Raw genomic sequence first — 19,386 nt, 5'->3', positions numbered from 1 at the left:
AAATGGAAAAAAATTATTAAAAAAATTTTGTTAACTTCAAATTTCCACAAAATGGCAGCTAGTCAATCCATGGTTACTATTCGAACTCAAAACATTACTTCTTTAAGCCCCAGTTGTTCAGAGTGTTTTCTTTTCACTTATATTTTTCCCATCTTGATTCATTACAGCGTTTGGGGACGCAGACAAACAAATAAAGAAAAAAAAAAAAGATCCTACTGCCCAATGCTGAAAGCCAGCAAGCGATATGCGATACCATCGTTTTCTCCCCACCCTGCGTTTTTTTCATCCTTTTTCCTGTGAGGGAGAAGGAAAAACAAAGTTACTCCAAACATAAAGAAAGCAGTAAAAAAAAGGGGGAGGGGATCGCAGATAGCCGCTGTAAAACTTGTGGTAGGAGGAGGTTGGACAGCGAACTTCTCTCTGTGAGTACTGGTTGGTCCCGACGCCGCGGGAAGAGTCCATAACACGAAAAGGGGTGGTCCCGAACTCTGTAAGAGTTTGTTGTCTTCCGGAACTCCTTCGAAACGAGAAGAAGATGGCATTGGCAGTATGTGGGCAGTGCGATCGCTTTTAACTCGAGACAGAAAGCAGCAGAAAGCGAGGGAGAGTCCTGAGGCTGAGATGAACAACGACAGGACCCTTGATATTCGAGAGATGACAGAAGTTCCGAGGGCAAGCGACACCGACCGGCCAGAGAAACACTTGTTGGAGCGGGAGGTTAGTAACGGGGTTTTCGCCTTTATTGTTTTGGTTTCGCTTGCTTTTTTTAGTTTTTGTGATTTGCGGTGAGACTTTTTTTTTTAAAGGGCAAGGTTAGACTTGGAATAGCATGTGGGTTTTGTTGTCGGCGTTGCTGCATTGCATGCAAGATATTAGCGTGCATTGAGTGTAGCAATCCTCAATTTAAATGTGCAATATTTAAGAAAATTAGAAGTTATTAGTAATGCGGAAATTTTGAGCATTGTTATTAATTTGTTATGCGTTCAACCGTTTCTTTTGAATGCTTGCAATTTTAATTTTAATGATCATTTCAAAAATTTGAATTCCGACGTTATGAAAAGTATAGAGGCTGAACACGATTTATTTTGCAATATTACTTAAGGAATCGTTTCTTTCATATTAAATTTTTTTGGGTGAAAATTAAATTTTTCATTTTTTTCTTCTTTTATCTGTTTGCACGTGTTGCATCTGACAGATGAAATGACAAATGTTCAGAAAAATTGACCTTAACGGAATTCTATAAAGTTTGTTTGTCGAATGAATGAATGAAATAAAATTTGTTAAAAAAAGATTGAAGAAGTGAAAGCTGAATTTAATTATAAGATTAATATGTTAGATTTTTTTTTTACTACTTCTTAATTTAGCATCTTAAAAGTGTAATATTTCATGTATTTGTAATATACTTCATTTGAGGCAGCCATCAGTTTATTTGATTATACACTTAATCATTGTTTATATTTAAAAAAAATGGTTGATTATTTAATACTATATTTAAAAACTTACACAGTCTTATTATCAGCCGTCTTTTAATTATAGAACACTATTTTCGCTTAAGTTTTCTGTCATTTTGTATCATCATTTTTCACTTTCTTTTTTATTCCATTTTCCTTGCTATTAAATGCTCAGCAGGCATTTGTAAGCTATATTTTGATACTTTTGTTTATTTAGCAGTATATTCATCACCTTGCTATAATAACAATTTGTTATTTTACGGTATTATAATTAAAAGGCGGCAAAGTTGTGAGAGATTTAGTTCTAGCTAAAGTTCATTGTTTTTGGTTTTCCCAAGGCAATTTGCAAGGAAGCGTGAGGGTTTCAAGGTAAACTTGAAGGAAATGTATTTCTATTCAGAACATTTTTTTGTTTGTTTGTGTGTGTGTGCTATGACTTCGCCACCACACATAGCATTTTGCTGGATTTAAATTTTCTGACCACATGTCAGGGTTAGGATATAACAAATTTTATGATTAATTTAGATTTGATGCTTCTGAAAATTGCATGTCCGATGACTTTCTTGTCTTACCAAAAAATATGTTTGACTCTTGTATTTTTTTGTTTATTAATAATAATATTCTTGGTCTTCCAAATGAATATCGTTAAATTGAAACTAAAAGCAAAATAAAATATTAAGTTTAAATTTTAAGGAGAAAGCATAAAATAGGGGACGAATACTTGAACTTTGTAAAAAATGTCAAAGTTTAATTTTGCATGTCTGCGTGCGGTTTCTTCTTCTGGTAATTACATTGATCATGCTGTTGAGAAAAAATTCTGACATGTTGATTGCAAGTTATCTTTCACGATTTTCTTAAAAAAAAATTTTTTTTTATAGAAATTATGAAATCAAGAAATGTTAGGAAATGAATAAGGAAATGAATACCAATTTGCATATGAAAGAGAATGAAATATTACTTCTTTTTTTCTCACCTTTGTGGTTTCCAATTAGATTTTTTCATGAGATTTGAGGTTGATTTCTACTGATTTCGCAAAATGAAAATTATTTTCCTTCCATATGTTTAACTCTTTCGTTAATGGATTATCCTGTAACTTCGGGTGGACCACCCAACGAGTATTTTTCATTCTTTATATAAAACAAGAGATAGTGCAATCAGCTGCTGACATCTGATCGATTACTGCGATTGCTTGACTTATCCTTACATTCATCCTTTGAGTTAAATAAGATATTTTCTTTTTTTTTTACGAAGAAATGCAAATGGGGGTTAATTTAAAAACTCTGTTTTAATTTCTTTACATTTAGTAATCTTAAAATAATCTTGGCATTAATTGACATCCAAATGATTTTAACGCATGAGATTTAGAATTAAAATGTTTCATGTTTTTCGTATTTGATCATATTACACTAATATAATCTGTGAAAAGATAAGGTAACAAGTACAGCGTGGTTTGTACCTTATACCGTTTGTAAGGTAACAAGTACAGCGGTACCTGTTTGTTTAGGTTCCAAATAGTGGCGCAACTGTTTTTTGGAATCTCTTCTATGTAAGAAAGACCTTTTCTTCTCAAAAACAGTTTTAATTATGAGAGATGTAATTACTAACAAGAAATTTATTTAGATAAGCGTAAGTGGTTGTAGAGAATACAAAATTGTGTTCAAAGCAGTTAATGTTTCTCGCAATGGCAGCTATGAAAGTACATTTATGTTTAAAAAAATCATCAGGGTAGTACCATACTTCATATTTTCAAATTTTTTTCTGTCATAATTTTTGGGGTTTTCACTATTTGTAATTTGTCATTTGATTTAAACTTCATGATTGATATGCTTTTATAAGTGAAGAATGCATGGGCAAAAAATGCAGCTGTCGTAACTTAAATTGAACTTAGAAATTTAATCAGTAATACCGTAATGATTAATTTTTTCAGTGATTGTTAATTTTATTTTCATGAAAAGAGAATTAAAGTTTCATTATTTAATATTTCATGCATTTAAACAACAACAAAAAAATTACAAAAAGAAATCACAAATTGCAGAAACGTTACGAAAAAAAAAGATGATTTATCTCAATCATTAGATAAAATTGTTTGCTCTTTAAATATAACAGTAGTGAACGCTTTATAAAAAAAATAAATGAAATAGTTACCCCATTCTGTTGCAAAGTTTTTGCAAAGTATACTCTTTTTATTTTATATGCATATTGTGTAAGTATGGGCTTATTTTTATTTCAGTGAATTATTAATACTTCAGTGAATTATTAATACCTACAAAGAATTAAATTATTTAAATTACTCAGTCTCAATTAATTTTAAAATTTAGGTAAGTGTTTCAGACTATTGAAGGTTAGTAAAAGGAAGAAAAGTAGAATGACAGATTAAATTAATAAAAAAGGAAAATGTAGGTTCAGACAGTTCTAATGGTTTCTTTCTTATTACAAAAATGAGGAAACTCAATATCACCAGTTTTCCAAAGAATTTTTGAATACTTAATTTATATTTTAAATCTGTACATTTATGTAATGGTAAATCAAAAATATAATATATCCCGTGAATTGCTGTTTTCTGAAACGTGGTAAGTTTATTTTACTATTTTTGCATGTGATGGCATTTTTAATGAAGATCCAGTTTTCACCTTTAAGAATCAAGCTTCAAATATCCAATAAATTGTTACATGCGCTTCTTAGATTGATACATGTTTAGTTAGTTTCTAAAAATCTAACGACGATGCGTAAGGTTTTCAGGTTTAAAACTAAGCTGCCTGTCAATAAAAACTCTTTAAATTTAAAAGCATATTTATTCTATTATAAAATAATGTAGTTTCTGAAAGAATGCATAAAAAATAATGTAGCTTTAGAAAGATAAGAATTTATGCTCCAAATTTTGATGATGAGATGCCAAGACAGGTGAATTTGTAGATTTAAGTGAGCAGCAATGAGAAAAATCACAAGAAGTGAGTTTGCTAAAATTAAAAACGAAGAGAATTCACCGCCAAAGTTTAGAAAGAAAATAACACAAATGTATGCATGGGTGTGTTGTGAACAGAATACAGTGAAAAATGCGAAGTAAAAAAATGTCTCCCTCCTCCAAACGATATTTCTCACGATGTCAAGGTCTGCACCGGAAAGAGGGGTAAGAGCCACCCTCCTTGGGGGAAAATGGGGGCAACGTGGGAGGATGGCGTCTTTGGAGATGTCTTTGTTTCCCAAGTGTATACTTCTGATATAACCTATACAATGAAGTTTTTCCTCAGAAAGCAAGCACCAAGAAAGTAAAGATAATATAAAGTAGAAATAGAAAGAGTTATCAGTCTAAAAATTATTTTTTTCCCATTGCCAAGTGCCAAGTCATTTTATACATAAATTTTTGAGAGAAAATTTGTGAATACATCACCCATTTTAAATGGAATACTTTCTCCGTCCCTATATGCAAATTAAAAAAAATCAACTGTAACGTTAATTAATAATAAAAAAGTTGATAATGAGATAAAAAATGGTTCATTCCAGAAGTTAAGTGGTGTATATGGACGAAATCGTTTTGAACTAATCGTAACTAATCGAACTAACTAGTTATAACACTAACAACGTAAATTCATCTAACACCAGATCGATGTTATGCCAATTTTTCCTCTAGCAAAATGCGCGGCAAATTTCAAAATTAAGTAGACGTGATATATCTGACGTGCATCATGTAAACATGAATAGATTCTGTTAAGAAGTTGCCTTAACTAAACACAAGCTCAAAGTCTTGCTGGAGTAAATCAAAACGTAGAATTTTTAACTTATCTCTTAACATGATATTTAAATATTTTCCAATGTACTTAGTGCATTAATGCCAGCCTATAAATGAATGTAAATTTATACTATCTGATAGTGAGCGAGAATCGGAAAGAAGAGTGTGAACATAAATGCATTGTAACTGAGTTTTAAATTTTACATCAAAAAATTTTGTGCTAATGATATCGAAAAATCTCTTGAGTTGGAAAATATTGATACTTTAAACTTCGACGCCATTTCCTGCAATGAATAGTCTTGAAAGTATTCAAATTGCATTGTTTTGTGGCGATTCAAAGATTTCATTTATTTTAAAAAGCTCAATTATGTTTTGATCTATCTTCCAGTTTTTTGGTGCCTTAACCTAATAGCCAAGATATCGTCTTCTTTTTAAACTGAAACTCCTAACACTAATTCTCGGCTGAAATAGAAGTAACAGAAGGGGAAAAAAAAAAGGAAAAGAAGAAAAGAAGTGTAAAAAAATAAAAGGAAGGAATAAATGGCAATCTTATCTTTCTGTGAATTACAGACTGGATAAATTCTGTTTATGTTACGCTTTCTTATTCTGGTTGTTCATAACTTTTCAGCTCTTCTACTAGTCTTACACTGTTGATAAAGATGATGAATGATTGTTCTATCATTATTCTAAGAGTAGCCTTAGCCTCCTGTTGAGAAGAAATTCTTCATTACCAAGATTTAATGTGGTGCAGTAAGACTACTCTTTGGGAGTGAAAATGGAATGATTACTAATTATGAATTTCAGGCATGGCTTACTGTATTACAGTCTGTGCTTTAATTTTTTTTTGTATTATCTTTCATTCATAATTCTTTTATAAAAAACTTTCTGCTATCAACTCAGTTAACTTTTTTGGCTCCAATTATATTGTTTTTTTTTTCTTTTAGTTTTTAATTTTGATTTACATTAAGGAGGTCTCTGATTTCGCTTGCATTAATGAACGTCGTTTTAGAAAAAGAGTGTCGAACTCAAATGTTCGTAGGAGCACAATGAAGCAGGGTCTAAATTTATGTGAGCTGCAATAAAAATTTCATTTTTTATAGAAACGTAAGTTCATTTCAAAAACACAATATAAAAATGAACTACGGTTTCTTTTTGACACTTGGTTTTTGCTGTCATTTTTTCTACTTTGGGAGATTTCTTAAAGGTTGTTAATAATTTCAAAACTGATACTAAACGAACTTTAGTAATTCTAGATCTGAATTAAATGTAAATCAAATAAATGAAAGTGATTTAATTAATGAAACTTTATAAGTTAATCGAAACTTATGTCATTTTATTTTCAAACTCGGTTGATAAATATGGGTAAAATACAAACATCAGATCTGTCACTGAATTTAAACATTATTAGATGGCAATTATATCCATTTGTAATTAGCTAAATATTGCTTCTATATCTATGGAGAATAGCGAAGGAAATAAACAAAACTTTTCTCTCAAGGATTTGAAATCTTCATAAATGCACTTATAGGAGTTAAAATTTTGTTCCATTCTATTATGTTTGCTGGTCCGCAAGGATAATCGTTGTGACACCCTTGTTAAAGAAAGATGAAATAGTATTTTCGAAAGAATGGGCATCTACTCATTTCAAAATTTAAATTAAAATTGCACTTTAGTTCCTCATCAAAAAGAATTAACCTGTTTTGTCATCTTCTACGGGAAATGTTTTCTTTTATGTTTGTCAACGATTATTGTTTATTTTGTAATAAATGGCTCTGTTTGGCTCATTTGGAATGACTGAAAGATAACTGCTTTTATGTAGTTTTATTTCCTGTTTAAAAGTTCATATAGTTTATGTTTATTCTCAGTTTTATTGACATCACTAATAATGAAAATTAAGTGGAAATTAAGCAAAAATTATTTATCAGAATCTTGATATTTGACACCACAGCAAGAATTATTAATATTGTAGGCAACGGATTGAGAACCCAAGTACTCCTTATAAAGTTCCAACGTCATTGAAATTTACATAATTAGCCGAGATTTCTTATACGCTCCACATAAAGGACACTCCAAAACACGTTCCTATCATCATGGTACGAATCTTTCTTCATTGTCGTAAATTAAACCTTTTTTTAGACTTTTCTTTTCTTATTAAAGAAATGTCCTTCGCCTTTGCATTTCACTGCCTCCGACTTTACATTCTGATATCCTGGGCCTTTTTAAATTCTCACCAGTGGAGCCTTCTTTAATTTGTGTATTTATAGAACGAGAAACTGTCCGTCACAGCAGTTAGCTTTCTTTTTCTGTTTGCATTATATAACCGTAAAAATTCTAATCAAAATTTAATATAATTATAGTGAGGAATTGTTAGGTTTCAAAAAGCAAGACACAAAAGCAATTTCCACATTTCCAAAAAAAAAAAAAAAAAAAAGAAAGCTATATTTTAGATTTATTATCAGTCTCTTAGCACGATAATTCAATAAACTGAACAAGTGAAATTTGATATATGTTCTTTAAAATGAAATTCTAGATTTCTATTAAATTTTGAATGAAATCAGTCTACATGAAATTAGTTTTTTCTCCATCCGTGTGCATGTGTCCATGATAACTCAAAAAGTAATTTATTTTTGTATATTTCGTTTATAAGAAAGTAAAACGAGCTACGAAAATCTTGAGCTGGATTTTACAATCCAAAATTTTTGATTGTACAAAATGAAGTTCTATACCCACATTGCACATCCGTAAGGCTGCGGAGTTTTGCCGACTAAACATTTTGGCTTTATGTCAAAAGTTTTGCTTATCGACAAAACTGTGAAAACTGCAATTCGGATTTTTTTTTCCTCTCACGGATTATTGTTATCAGTTTCAAAGAGTTAGGAGGGGGGAAAACTGCATGATTTGTATTAAAGATAAAAAAAAAAAAAACCTTTAACAAGATTGGCATGAATAATGTTCATATCTGGTTCATCATCTGTTCCTTGCAGTTCGTGATAATTGCTTATTTCGGATTACGAAAGAATCGTGAAGCACTTTCTTTTTCCGCGGGGTCCCCTAACCTACCCTCTTGCATTGCTTTGATCCCTCCTAACATCCTGTATTAGGGTGGGGAGAACTTTGTACAGAAGCCTTTGAAACGCTGCCTCGTTCCTTTAAGATTGACAAAGGGAACTTTGTGTAACAGAATTGAAACACTTTGAGGGAACGATCCATATTTACCCTGCAGCATTTATAGCTCCAATCTTATAATCAAGAATGAAATGGTCAATGTTTACTGAAAAACTGACGGAACAATAACTATTTTCAATTTTCTATTAATAACTGTGTTCTGTAGCTGAACAGTGGTTATCTAGAAAAAATAGTAAACTGTGTGGCAAAAGAGAATTTTCTATCGTATTTAGCAACATGAGATAAAAAAAAAATTAAAAATCCTTGCATGACATAAAAGAGTATTTCGGAGAATGAAACCGTCATTGTAAAATGTGGAATGCATGCATGTGGGAAAAAATGTGGCTAACTGACAGGCTTCGTTTTTTTAAAGCAGCAGACTTTTTTACTTCTAAAACTTAGAAATGAAAATAGAGAGAAATTCAGACAAAAGTAATATGCTTTTTTTTTTGAAGAAGAAATGGAGTGGAGATTTCGTGAGTGCTAGATATTAAGATCAGGACACATTTTTTCGACGATCAAAAAATCGCAGAAAATAATCTATTCTATTGTTGGTAGCATCAGTGCGTGGATTTTGAAATAGTGGAATCTCAAATAAATAATCAACTTTTAAATCTTATTTTTTTTCCATTCATTAGTTTATTTCGTATTCTTTGGAAGTAAAATGTTGATATTTTATATTTTGTACAAAGTTCTTTTTGTTGCAGCTACACTTAAATGCAGCATTCCCTTAATATTAATGATGCTTTAAATGAATCTATATTTTGTTTTCATATTTATGAAATTCTGTGTTTACTTTCAGGACATTGGAGCCAATAAGCTGGACAATTAAATCGTTTAGTGCTAAAAATTTTTAAAATCGACTGAGAAATGAGTTCTAAAACAAAATAAAAAAATTATCGACAGGCTCTACTTTTTGTATGTAGTTTTACAATTTAAAAAGCAGGAATCTTGCTTTTCTTATAGGTGTGATTCATTCGATTTTTTTTTTGGAGATTGATAATCTAACTACAACATTACTTGTATATTAATTCTAGATGGGACTCTTCCACAATGATATTTAAGAAGCCAACCTGTTGGAGAGTGTAGCATTTTCTTCTAACAATGGCTGTGCTACATTATCTCTGAATAATAATGTTCCTTATCACTCAGCTCATCTAGCTTAGGTTTCTCTGGAAGTAACCCAATAAGGAAAGGATTAGTTACCTGGAATGGATTTGGAAGGACATTCTATCTCAGTGGTTTTTTTGCTATATGAGTCCCATTTCCTAGACTTTTTGGAAGGAGAGTAAAATAAAACTGACCTTAAGTGAAAAAAAATCATTGGAGCTTTATCAACTTCTGTATTATATTGTATTTGCTCGTAGAAATTTAGTTTATTTTAGTTGGTATTTTGTTTCCAAGTGACATAAAGAACGTACTTAACGTCCACACCCTTTCTTTTGTCTATAATCGTTTGCTTAACATATTCCTAAAACAGGCACGCGTGTCTGTTAAGAATAAGGTCAAGCGAAGAGATTTTATTCTCAGTATATTCTCAAGCATCTCATTAAAATTTATTTGGATTATTTGAGATTATTCTTTTGTTCAACGAAACTTATTATTATTTTTTTTTACCTTTTACTTTTTAAATTATGAAAATGATATCAAAATATCATAATCACGTGAAAAACACTTATTGCGTTCTTATGTTTTGAGTTACCAAAGGTCAAATAATTTTTTTTATATATCTTTGAATCTGAATAATAATCCCAAATGCTTTTAACTGCAATTCGTTAGATTTTTTCACCTACCATGTAGAAACAATATTTGCACCTGTCATAGAAATCTGTAATTCAAATACTGTTAACTCCATACATCACGATTCTGTAATACATTTACACATTCGAGCAGATGTTGGTGTCAAATCGTAAATGTTGATAGTAAATGATAAACGATTTAATTTTTCATCCAAATGCATATCTGCCAATATTTGTTAAATAAAAAATTTTTAAAAGTAGCATAAATTTATCAAATATGTGTTTAATGCATTTTTTCTTTTTCTCTTTTCTCCACCATATAAAACGCAGACAAAATGCCAACTATCCTAATCCAGTTAAGAAAATTTTATACACTCCCTATCTGAGGAATTTCAGTTGAAAGGTCAAGCATCTATGTTCACGACCCAAATATTGTGAAAACTCCCTCTTCTATTAAACATATTTCCATCGGAAATACCCCACGTAGGGGAGAAAAGCCCGTATCCCAACGATTTCTTCCCCAGGGGAATATTGGTGATCGTAAACATTGCGATTTTTCAGACTGAACTTTCAGTTACTTCCATTAGAAATAAATAAAACCTATATTTTATTCTCTCCAATAAATAAAAATGAGATGTTTCATTAATTTTTGAAGTCCTTCATGTCATTACAATTGATTGATTTAAATTATTAGAGAGGCACAAACTAATTACATTTATGAAAAAACAAAAATAGGGAAAAACCTTTCATTCAGAATTTCACCAATTAATTTCATCGATGTTCGCTTTTGCGTGCATTACGTTCTGTTTCCTTTGATGTTCTTGTAAAAATTTTCGCAGAAGATTCTCGGTAAGCAGCTGGAAATTCCAACTGTGAAATTAGGGGAAGGGGGAATATTTACAAAAACATCTCGTTCAGGTTTTTAATAAGTGTGTAAAGGGTGCTTTTTTTTGCGGTTAATTGTTGGTCATAACTGTTGCAAAGTTATTTTAATTTCCAAAGAAGTCTGATATAACAAACTCCCAAACTATTCGCAGAATAGGCACAACCGTGTAATATGTGCAAAATTGCTACCGAAGGACACAAATTAAGGAAATGCTTTTGATCAGTTTTTATTAACAGCATAAAGGGATGTACTAATATAAATGAAGACTTTATAAAAAATTTTTTTCTTTACCTACTAGCTTGATGTTTTTTTTTTTTTTTTTTTTTTTACAAATAAATATATATATATATATATTTACGCTTAAGCAGACAGATGAAGAAGACCACGGGTAGTCACGAATTTACTGTAAGAAGTAAAATAATAGCATTAGAAGTATGTATATGTCTTATATATATCACAACATTATATTTTACTGTAAAAAACTTTTGTATACATACATAAATAAATAGTAATTACTCGAGAACATTATCTAATTTCCGAGCATAAATATGGAATAATTATTACTCACGTTTGCATTGTGTGTTTTTTAAAGAAGTTTGGGTGGAAATAATTTAAAGTGAGATATATAAATATATTTAAAGAACCGAAAAAATTCCATTATGACAAAAATTTACATTTTTATGACTAGTCGAAATAAAATGCATGAATTAAATAAAAAAGAAAGCTTCGGTGAATTTTGAAAAATAAATTTTATAACCGCAATAAATTTTAAATGTATTGTTTAGTTATTTGTGAATTGAATATCTCTAAAAAACATGTAGAATTTATTAAGTGCCTTTACTACTACTCTGGGAGATAAAATAAATGTACATAATTTTAAGACTATGTAAAACTTATTTTTACTCTAACTTAAAATTGAAAATTGTTATTTTTTTTTAATTTTAATTTTTTTCACTCGACTTGTCAGACTCACCTACTGAATGAGAAAGATTTTCATGAACAATGGTTAAGGGCACAAAAGAAAAGGGAGACATGTCCTTGTTTCTTTGAATCAACTAAACTGTGTCACAGTTTCTCAACAACGGAAAGACTCCTACACATTGTTTACGTTTTATGTAGATCTCGGGCAATGATAAGAAATTTCCTGCACTTTTATCCAAGCTTTAGTACAGGAATTCTACATTTAGCAATTAATTACTCTACTGTGTAGACTATAACAATACACTGACCGCCAGCAAGCATTCGAATTTGTCTATTATGCAAAGCACTTTCCTCAGAGAAAATGCATTGAAGCGTTTGAAAGACGCTAGCATTTCAACACATGAAACTGCAATATCAACAGATAGGAATCGGATGACTCGAACTTAAGAGACCTGTGTTTCAATGGCTATTTGAAAGCTAAACATTTAAAATAGGTTCTTCAGAATCTTTATACTGTAAATTCACTATATTGCATTTTTTTTTATATCTCATGGAACTAAACAACTGGATTTTTTAAAAAAAATTAAATGCTTGTGTTTAACTTGACTTGTTTCGCATTTGCTAAAATGGAATTTTGTCAACATCTTCTCGCTCTCTTCTATATATTAATTATTACAACTTAAATATATTAAAGATTTAGAATTTTATACACTTGCGCGTTTTCGATGACAGTATTCTATTTTAGTATTTCCACATATTGGTTATTCAATTAGATTTTGATTCTATTCTCGAGGCATCATCTGATAGTGAGTTTAAGTAGCTATAAATTTCAAGATTAAAATGTCGAAAACGTTTTAAATAAAAAAAGAATTCTGCTGATTAGTATCCTAGTGAAATTATGTTTTAAGAACATATTTAATTATTATTATTATTATACGAAAAAAATGCACGTTTCCTGTTGCATCATCTTTTTTCATTTGCCATCGATACTTGGGCATGACACATTTTAAGACCAAGACAGATGAAGCTATACTACTTTTGCATTATCAGTGCTTTCTATACTAGCTTCCTCTTCTTCCAAATTCGCTGAGTTGAGAACATTTTTAAAATATAAAAGAAACATTTGATGGAAAATATCGCATACTTGAGAATGAATACAATACACATACAATACAGTCTGACTCTAAGATATCTGATGATTTGAAAAAAAATATATAAGCAGTTAAGAAGCTGACAGTTAAAACCATGAAATGGCTGCATGAAGGTAGTTTTTTTATCAAGTAACACAACAAAACCAACAAATGTTTACGAAAGTATTGGTATTTTGCGGCATTTTACGAATAACAGAGAATAAAATTAAGAAATTTTTGACATAAATAAATTTGACAAAGAAATATTTTTTTTTTAAATGTGTGATTTTCTAATCGATTTTTTCACATCTGTGATTTTTTAATTTTAAATTCTTTTAAGTACAATTTCATGAAATTTTAAAAAGAAAATGAAGAAAAGAAAAAAAAAAAAAAGATCTGTTTTCTTATATGCTTCTAATGACATCTTTAAAAAAACCCGGATCAACATCATTTATATATTTTATGAAAACGAATATTCCATCTATTATTTCAGCATAGAGTTCAGGCTATCCCTTTTTTTATCAAAATTTTTTGAACCTGAATTCTTAAATTTCTGAACAATTAGTTTTTATTTGCATCTCATTCATTAGTATTTTACAGATTTATGTATGCGCTGTTTCAAACATATAATTTCTTTTTTTAAAAAATGTTGATTAATTCTGAACCTGGAAAATTCTTAAATAAAAAGTACAATTTTTTTAAGATCTGAAAAGCTCATTTATTATTAAAGTTTATGTATTTCGGTGTTTAAATGAAATATTACGATAATGCAATTACTAAATGACTTTTTTTTAGATTTAAATAAATTGCAAAGACAGATATATATCAAAATAAATGTTTGCTACTTTTTTTTTTTCTAAAAAAAACAAAAACAAAAAAAACAAAAACAAAAACAAAAACGAAATATGTATGTAAGATTAGGTAAAGAAGAACAGCATCTTTTATTGCTCTTGTTAGTAAATGGGTAGACTTTCTATGGTATACTGTTTATGTATGGTCATTAAACGTTGATGGACAAAAATATATTGTGAGAAACGCATCTGCAGCTTTTATGCATAAGGGGATTTCTCTTGTTTGCAAAGTGAAACTATAGCAAATAACATATTTTTACACCCCCCCCCCCGGTTTGCAAAGTGAAACTATAGAAAATAACAGATTTTACTTTCTGAAGCTATGCTAGCTTATTTTAATAACAAAAATTCCTTCAAATAACTTGACTTGTATCTTATGAAATTCTATCTTCTTTGTAAACAAAAAAAATATTTCAAAGGATCTTTATTCCATTTTCTCTTATTCTGTTTTCTGCTCATCCGAGACCTTGACTTCATCTACTTCCTTTCCGAAAGAAATACAAGACAGGCATATTCAGGACTAATTTCACTACAATAAACATTATTTTTTTATTATTTTCTTTTCTCATTGTGACTGTCATTTTCCAGTAACCTTTGTACCCTGTCGTTATGTGCTCAAAAGTATGTCGTTTTATGAGGTCACTGAGAGGTAAATGCTCGAAAACAGAAGGAAGCTGCGTACTTTGGCTTTGGTGCAGGTTATTTTGGTCTCGAAAGATGGATAATTATCTACTGTGAAGTTTTTCTCAAATATTTTGACTAGTAGTTATTGATAGTGAAGAAAGCTCGACAAAAGCCAAGGGACTATTCCAAAATTGGAACTACAAGACGCATAGTATGTTTTTGTAGCTGTAATAAACCGAAATTTATTTATCAATCTTATTAGTCCAGCGGTAAAATATTGCAGATTTGATTTCTTTAATATTATTCTTGATTTGTTTAATTTCATTTAATGGAAAAATCTTATTATGAGTATGGCTTTCTTGAGCAAATTTTAGAAAGAAATTGAATGGGCAGTCGTGTTTTCAATGCGTTTGGAATATAATTGCTTAAAAACCCCAATGCACTTTTGATGTTTTCTAATTCATTGTTTAAATTCTCAAACTATGTAATATCAAAGATATCACTGACTTCAAACAAAATTTGTTAATGAATATAAAATATTTTGAAATAAAAATTGTTCTAAAAGATAAAACAATTTATATATCCCTATATAACAATTCCAATATAACAATTTTTATATTGGAAAGCCGATATATCTGCATTTCCTTTTTTTCCCTAAAGAAAATTTAAACTAATTCAAATCGTAAATCATGTTATTCCAGGTTTTAGAAATGATAGCATATATACCTCATATATAGCTCACCATGATACCACTCTAAAGTAAACTAAAAATACCGGGGAAGAAATTACAGTTACTATAAAATTGCTTGTAAATTGCAGCAAGGGGAAAATAAATAAAAAATAAAACCTCTTCCATCTATAGAACAATGCATAATTTTATTGCTTTCCTTTCTCTATTTTTGTTTCTTTTGTCGCCTTGTAACTTCCTGTAAAATCATTCTTTCATTTTTCTTCCTGTGACGTGATTGCGTGTAAACGATCTTGTTTAGGTTGATTTAATGATGGAAAATGAAAGCTATTAAAGAAAATGAGAGGTTGCTTGTTTATTGAACTCTGCTATTTTGATCGTACTGTAAATGAGGATATTACTTTTTTTTTTTATCAAGTCTCTTCAGCCGTTTTGAGGTGTATTAATTGAAGTACCAGTCCCCCTCCCCCTTTATTTTTTATAGAGAATAATAATTTTGGAAATATTGGATTAATATCTTAGAAAGTTTCTATTGTATTAAGGGATTCAATTGGTTTTCTTAAAATATTCTTCTGAACAATTCTTTTTTTCATCATCGCTGTATTGCCAGTTCTTATTTAATATGCCTTGTCGTCCGCATAATATTTCGGTGCACCTGATAACGGGCATATAGTAATGTCTTTTAATGTATTAACTATTTAATCATTCAGTTTTATCTGTCTTCTGTCTAATTAGATGGCCTGTTCTGTTGAGAATATACTGTTGTTTAATATTTTCTATCTCTAAATACTTTATATATCTAATCATAAAATCTTCGAATGACCGCAAATAAAATTATAAATTTAAAAATACAAGAATTTGATCACGTATGGCCTATAAGTTGTTAAAAAGAGCGATATCAGAAAGATTACTATGTTGCATGGAGTTAAGGTTTTTTTTGTTTTTTTTTATAATTTGATTTAAGAAATTTGAAATTGATTTTAATGCATCAAGCAGATGAAGATACTCTACAATATTGTTACGATATCAAACAGTTTTTTGAATAATGAAAGAAATAGCAATAATATCGAATTACAACTTTTTACTATACTTGTCTTTGATATGCTTCAGACTTAAGTTTTTTTTTTTTTCAATTCCGTACTACATAAATGTACACAAAATGTATGTACTGAAGAAAACAAATAAATTAAGGCATGAAGTGTTTTAGAATGGAATTGTTTTCCATCCCCTCTTAATCATTTCTTAGGTCATTAGTGATCGCCTGCTGATAATGGCCTTTAACAAGCCTTCGCAAGATCAAAATCGGTTTCAATGCCAAATTTGGCACCCTTTCCTGAAAACTCATTGATTTTGTGAGAAAAAAAAATGACAAATCCAGTTCGATTTTCTGCAACCAGTTAGATCAATAAAGACTTCAGTTCATTAAGACTGGATAATCGAGATTCTACTATAACAGCAAATAACTAATATTTATGATTGCATGTTTTTCAAATCAGCGGTGAGGGGGGAAAAAAAGGGAAAGAAAAAGTGACATCATCTACATAGTATATTTTCAAGAAAAATGAAAGTTGTGTTTTCTGATACGGTCAAAAATACATGATATTCAAGTAGTTTGTACTTTTATATATAATAAGATCGAAAATATATGATGTACAAAAGAAACAAAATAAATAAATAAAACACTATGCAAGACCTCTTTTAATTTAATACCGTTCTTTGAAGAGAACTGTTAAATTAACAGAAGTTGTGAAAAACTTGCACTTGCCCGAAATTCTGAGGAAACCTGCATTTTTTTTAATGTAGTAAGATAGGATAAAAATGTGTTGATGTTAAAGAAACCATATGCTGTTTCAAGAATTATTTTTCAAAGAAAAGATTGATTGTCACTGTTTTATGGGCCCTATCTTATTCAAAAATGCTTCTTTCAATCATTCTGGTGAAAGTTACTCAAGGTTGGTTTTATCCTTTCATCACTTTCTCAGCTACCATCTGAAAGTATTCTTTCTTGTTTGTTTATCTTCGGAGCTGTATGAAAACCGTCTTTTTTTATAGATATATTGGGAGACGTTATTTTAGACTGTCTCAAAACTTTTTTCTTAGAACCCTAGCGTTTCTTAGTATAATTAGGGATTTTCATTCATGGTGAAAAGATGTTTTTCTTCCATCCATCCATCTGGAGGGCGAGGCTGTGTTCAAAAAGCACTTTATCTTTCTTTTAGTAATAATTATTTTTCCGTTGCAAAAAAGCTATTTTTGTTGAACAAATATTCGTCCGCTTCAATGGGAATTTCAGAAATTTAACATAAATGTTTTATAAATAAAATATTATGCATATTTTATGGTATCCACTGTAATTTTCTAATTTGTATATTTTCTTCCTCAAAAAAGTAATATGAAAAATTACATAATGTACTATTTTAGCATTTTGTGCTATGAAAGCAATGCCAAATTTTTGATACCTTCGAAAACTTTGAAATTTATTGATGTCGAAAGAATCGTTTATATTTTTTGCTTATTCATGTATGTAGATGTTTTGATATGTAATTGAGGTTAATAAACTTGAAAACGTATCATTCATAGAAATGAACTTCTGTAATTGACTTTAAAAAGGAAAAGAAGAAATGCAGTATTTTTCTTGTGAATGATATCATATGATAGCACTATTTTATGTTAAAAAAAAAATCTTGGATTAGATTAGAATATTGAATTTTTATAAAATTTAATTCTTGAGAGTAATCAACCATCTATTATTCTGAATACATTTTAATGTTTGAGAAACATAGTTTTGAATATAATTTTGAGTTTTTAGAAAATATTCGCTTTGATTGACTGGGTACTTTTTGTTATCTAAAAAAAAATATCAAATATCTAACAGTTTGAGAACTTTAATATTCTGAATAATAGCGTCAGTCGTTTAATTCTTATATGCTTCTTATTTATCTAATACGCATATTAATTAATCCTTGAGGAAAAGTTTGATTTTTCAATATTAACGTTTAAAAATAAGAATAAGAAGAGAAATATTAAATTTTTTTTCTTTCTAAAAAATCTAATTTATCAAGTAGTATTAATATTTTTCATGAGTAATGCTTATAAATTCGGCAATTTTTGTTACTGCAAAATTAAAAAAAAAAAAAAAAAAAAAAAAAAAATTCCACTTAAAACTGAAAAAATTAGGCCACACCTGATAAATTTATAAATTTTTATCAATTTAAATGCCATTATGCTTTACCATTCAGCAGCTGTTTAAAAACCTCATTTGTTTCATCCCTGTTATATCAAAACATTTTACCGATGCAAAACACTGAAATAGGCGAATTACATCTGCCGTAAAATTGTTGTATGTTATCTCAAAATATCATATGTTACTAATGATTCCAGCTGTTATATCAAGATTCGTTCAGTTTTATTATGTGCGGTTTTTGACAGACGAAAATTTTTAGGTGACAACATCAACAATGGTGGCAGATTAATTTTTAAAATAATTCATATAAAATTTGTGTTTCGTTCTAGAAGCCATCCGTTTTAGACAGCTTATGTTCTGAAATTTAGAGAAAAACATTACAAGAGATTGATGAATATTTTTAAACCGCATTTTAAACCAGACACTAAGTAGGTGGTAAAAATAATGTCAATTTCCGCCTGGAAATACTCAGTTACTCTGATGTTTCTACCAACAAGTAATCAATCAGTTGTGATTGATTACTTCAGTGCAATTAACGCCCTCGTGATTGCTGTCAAACTTCAGTTTTTATATCAATCCCAGTTCATTTTTTCAAGAATCGATTTTTTTTAACTTATGACTTTATTGAAACAGAAATTACAGCACCTTGAGCTCTTGAGAAAAAATAATTGCAAATGGAATAATTTAATCTCTTTCTGTTATTATAGAAATGCTGTAAATTAGATGCTCGATCAATTTCGAATTTTTTGATGCATTGAGTATACGAATTGATTCGATATCTCAATAAAAAAATAAAAGATGTAAAAGGAAGAAAATTAGTATTAATCATTTATATAAGAAGCTGTTATCAAAGTTCATCTCTTGTGCTGATGAAGAGATCCAACCTTCGCATGATGTACCTTTAATATAACAAATGACTTCTTTTGCTTCCGTAAGAAAATATTTTGATTTGAATTCTGTTGTAGTAGGATGTAAGGAAAGAAAAGCTATTATAATGACGTAGTTTTATTATATTTATCA

The 19,386-nt window shown here is 29.5% G+C and overlaps 1 protein-coding gene across 1 annotated transcript in view; it reads left to right on the top strand.

The window, feature by feature from the left end:
- Nucleotides 1–416: 416 nt before the first annotated feature.
- Nucleotides 417–19,386, top strand: part of LOC129960374 (ninjurin-2-like) — a 40,270-nt gene continuing 21,300 nt past the window's right edge. The window contains exon 1 of the mRNA XM_056073784.1: nucleotides 417–717. Within this exon, the coding sequence (XP_055929759.1) occupies nucleotides 550–717 (168 nt within the window). The 5' untranslated portion in view covers nucleotides 417–549. The remainder of the gene's footprint in view (nucleotides 718–19,386) is intronic.

This window comes from Argiope bruennichi, chromosome X2, assembly GCF_947563725.1.
Source record: "Argiope bruennichi chromosome X2, qqArgBrue1.1, whole genome shotgun sequence".
Classification (NCBI taxonomy): Eukaryota; Metazoa; Arthropoda; class Arachnida; order Araneae; family Araneidae; genus Argiope; species Argiope bruennichi.
Note: the sequence above shows the minus strand (reverse complement) of the source record. Positions and strands in the feature narration are given on the sequence as shown.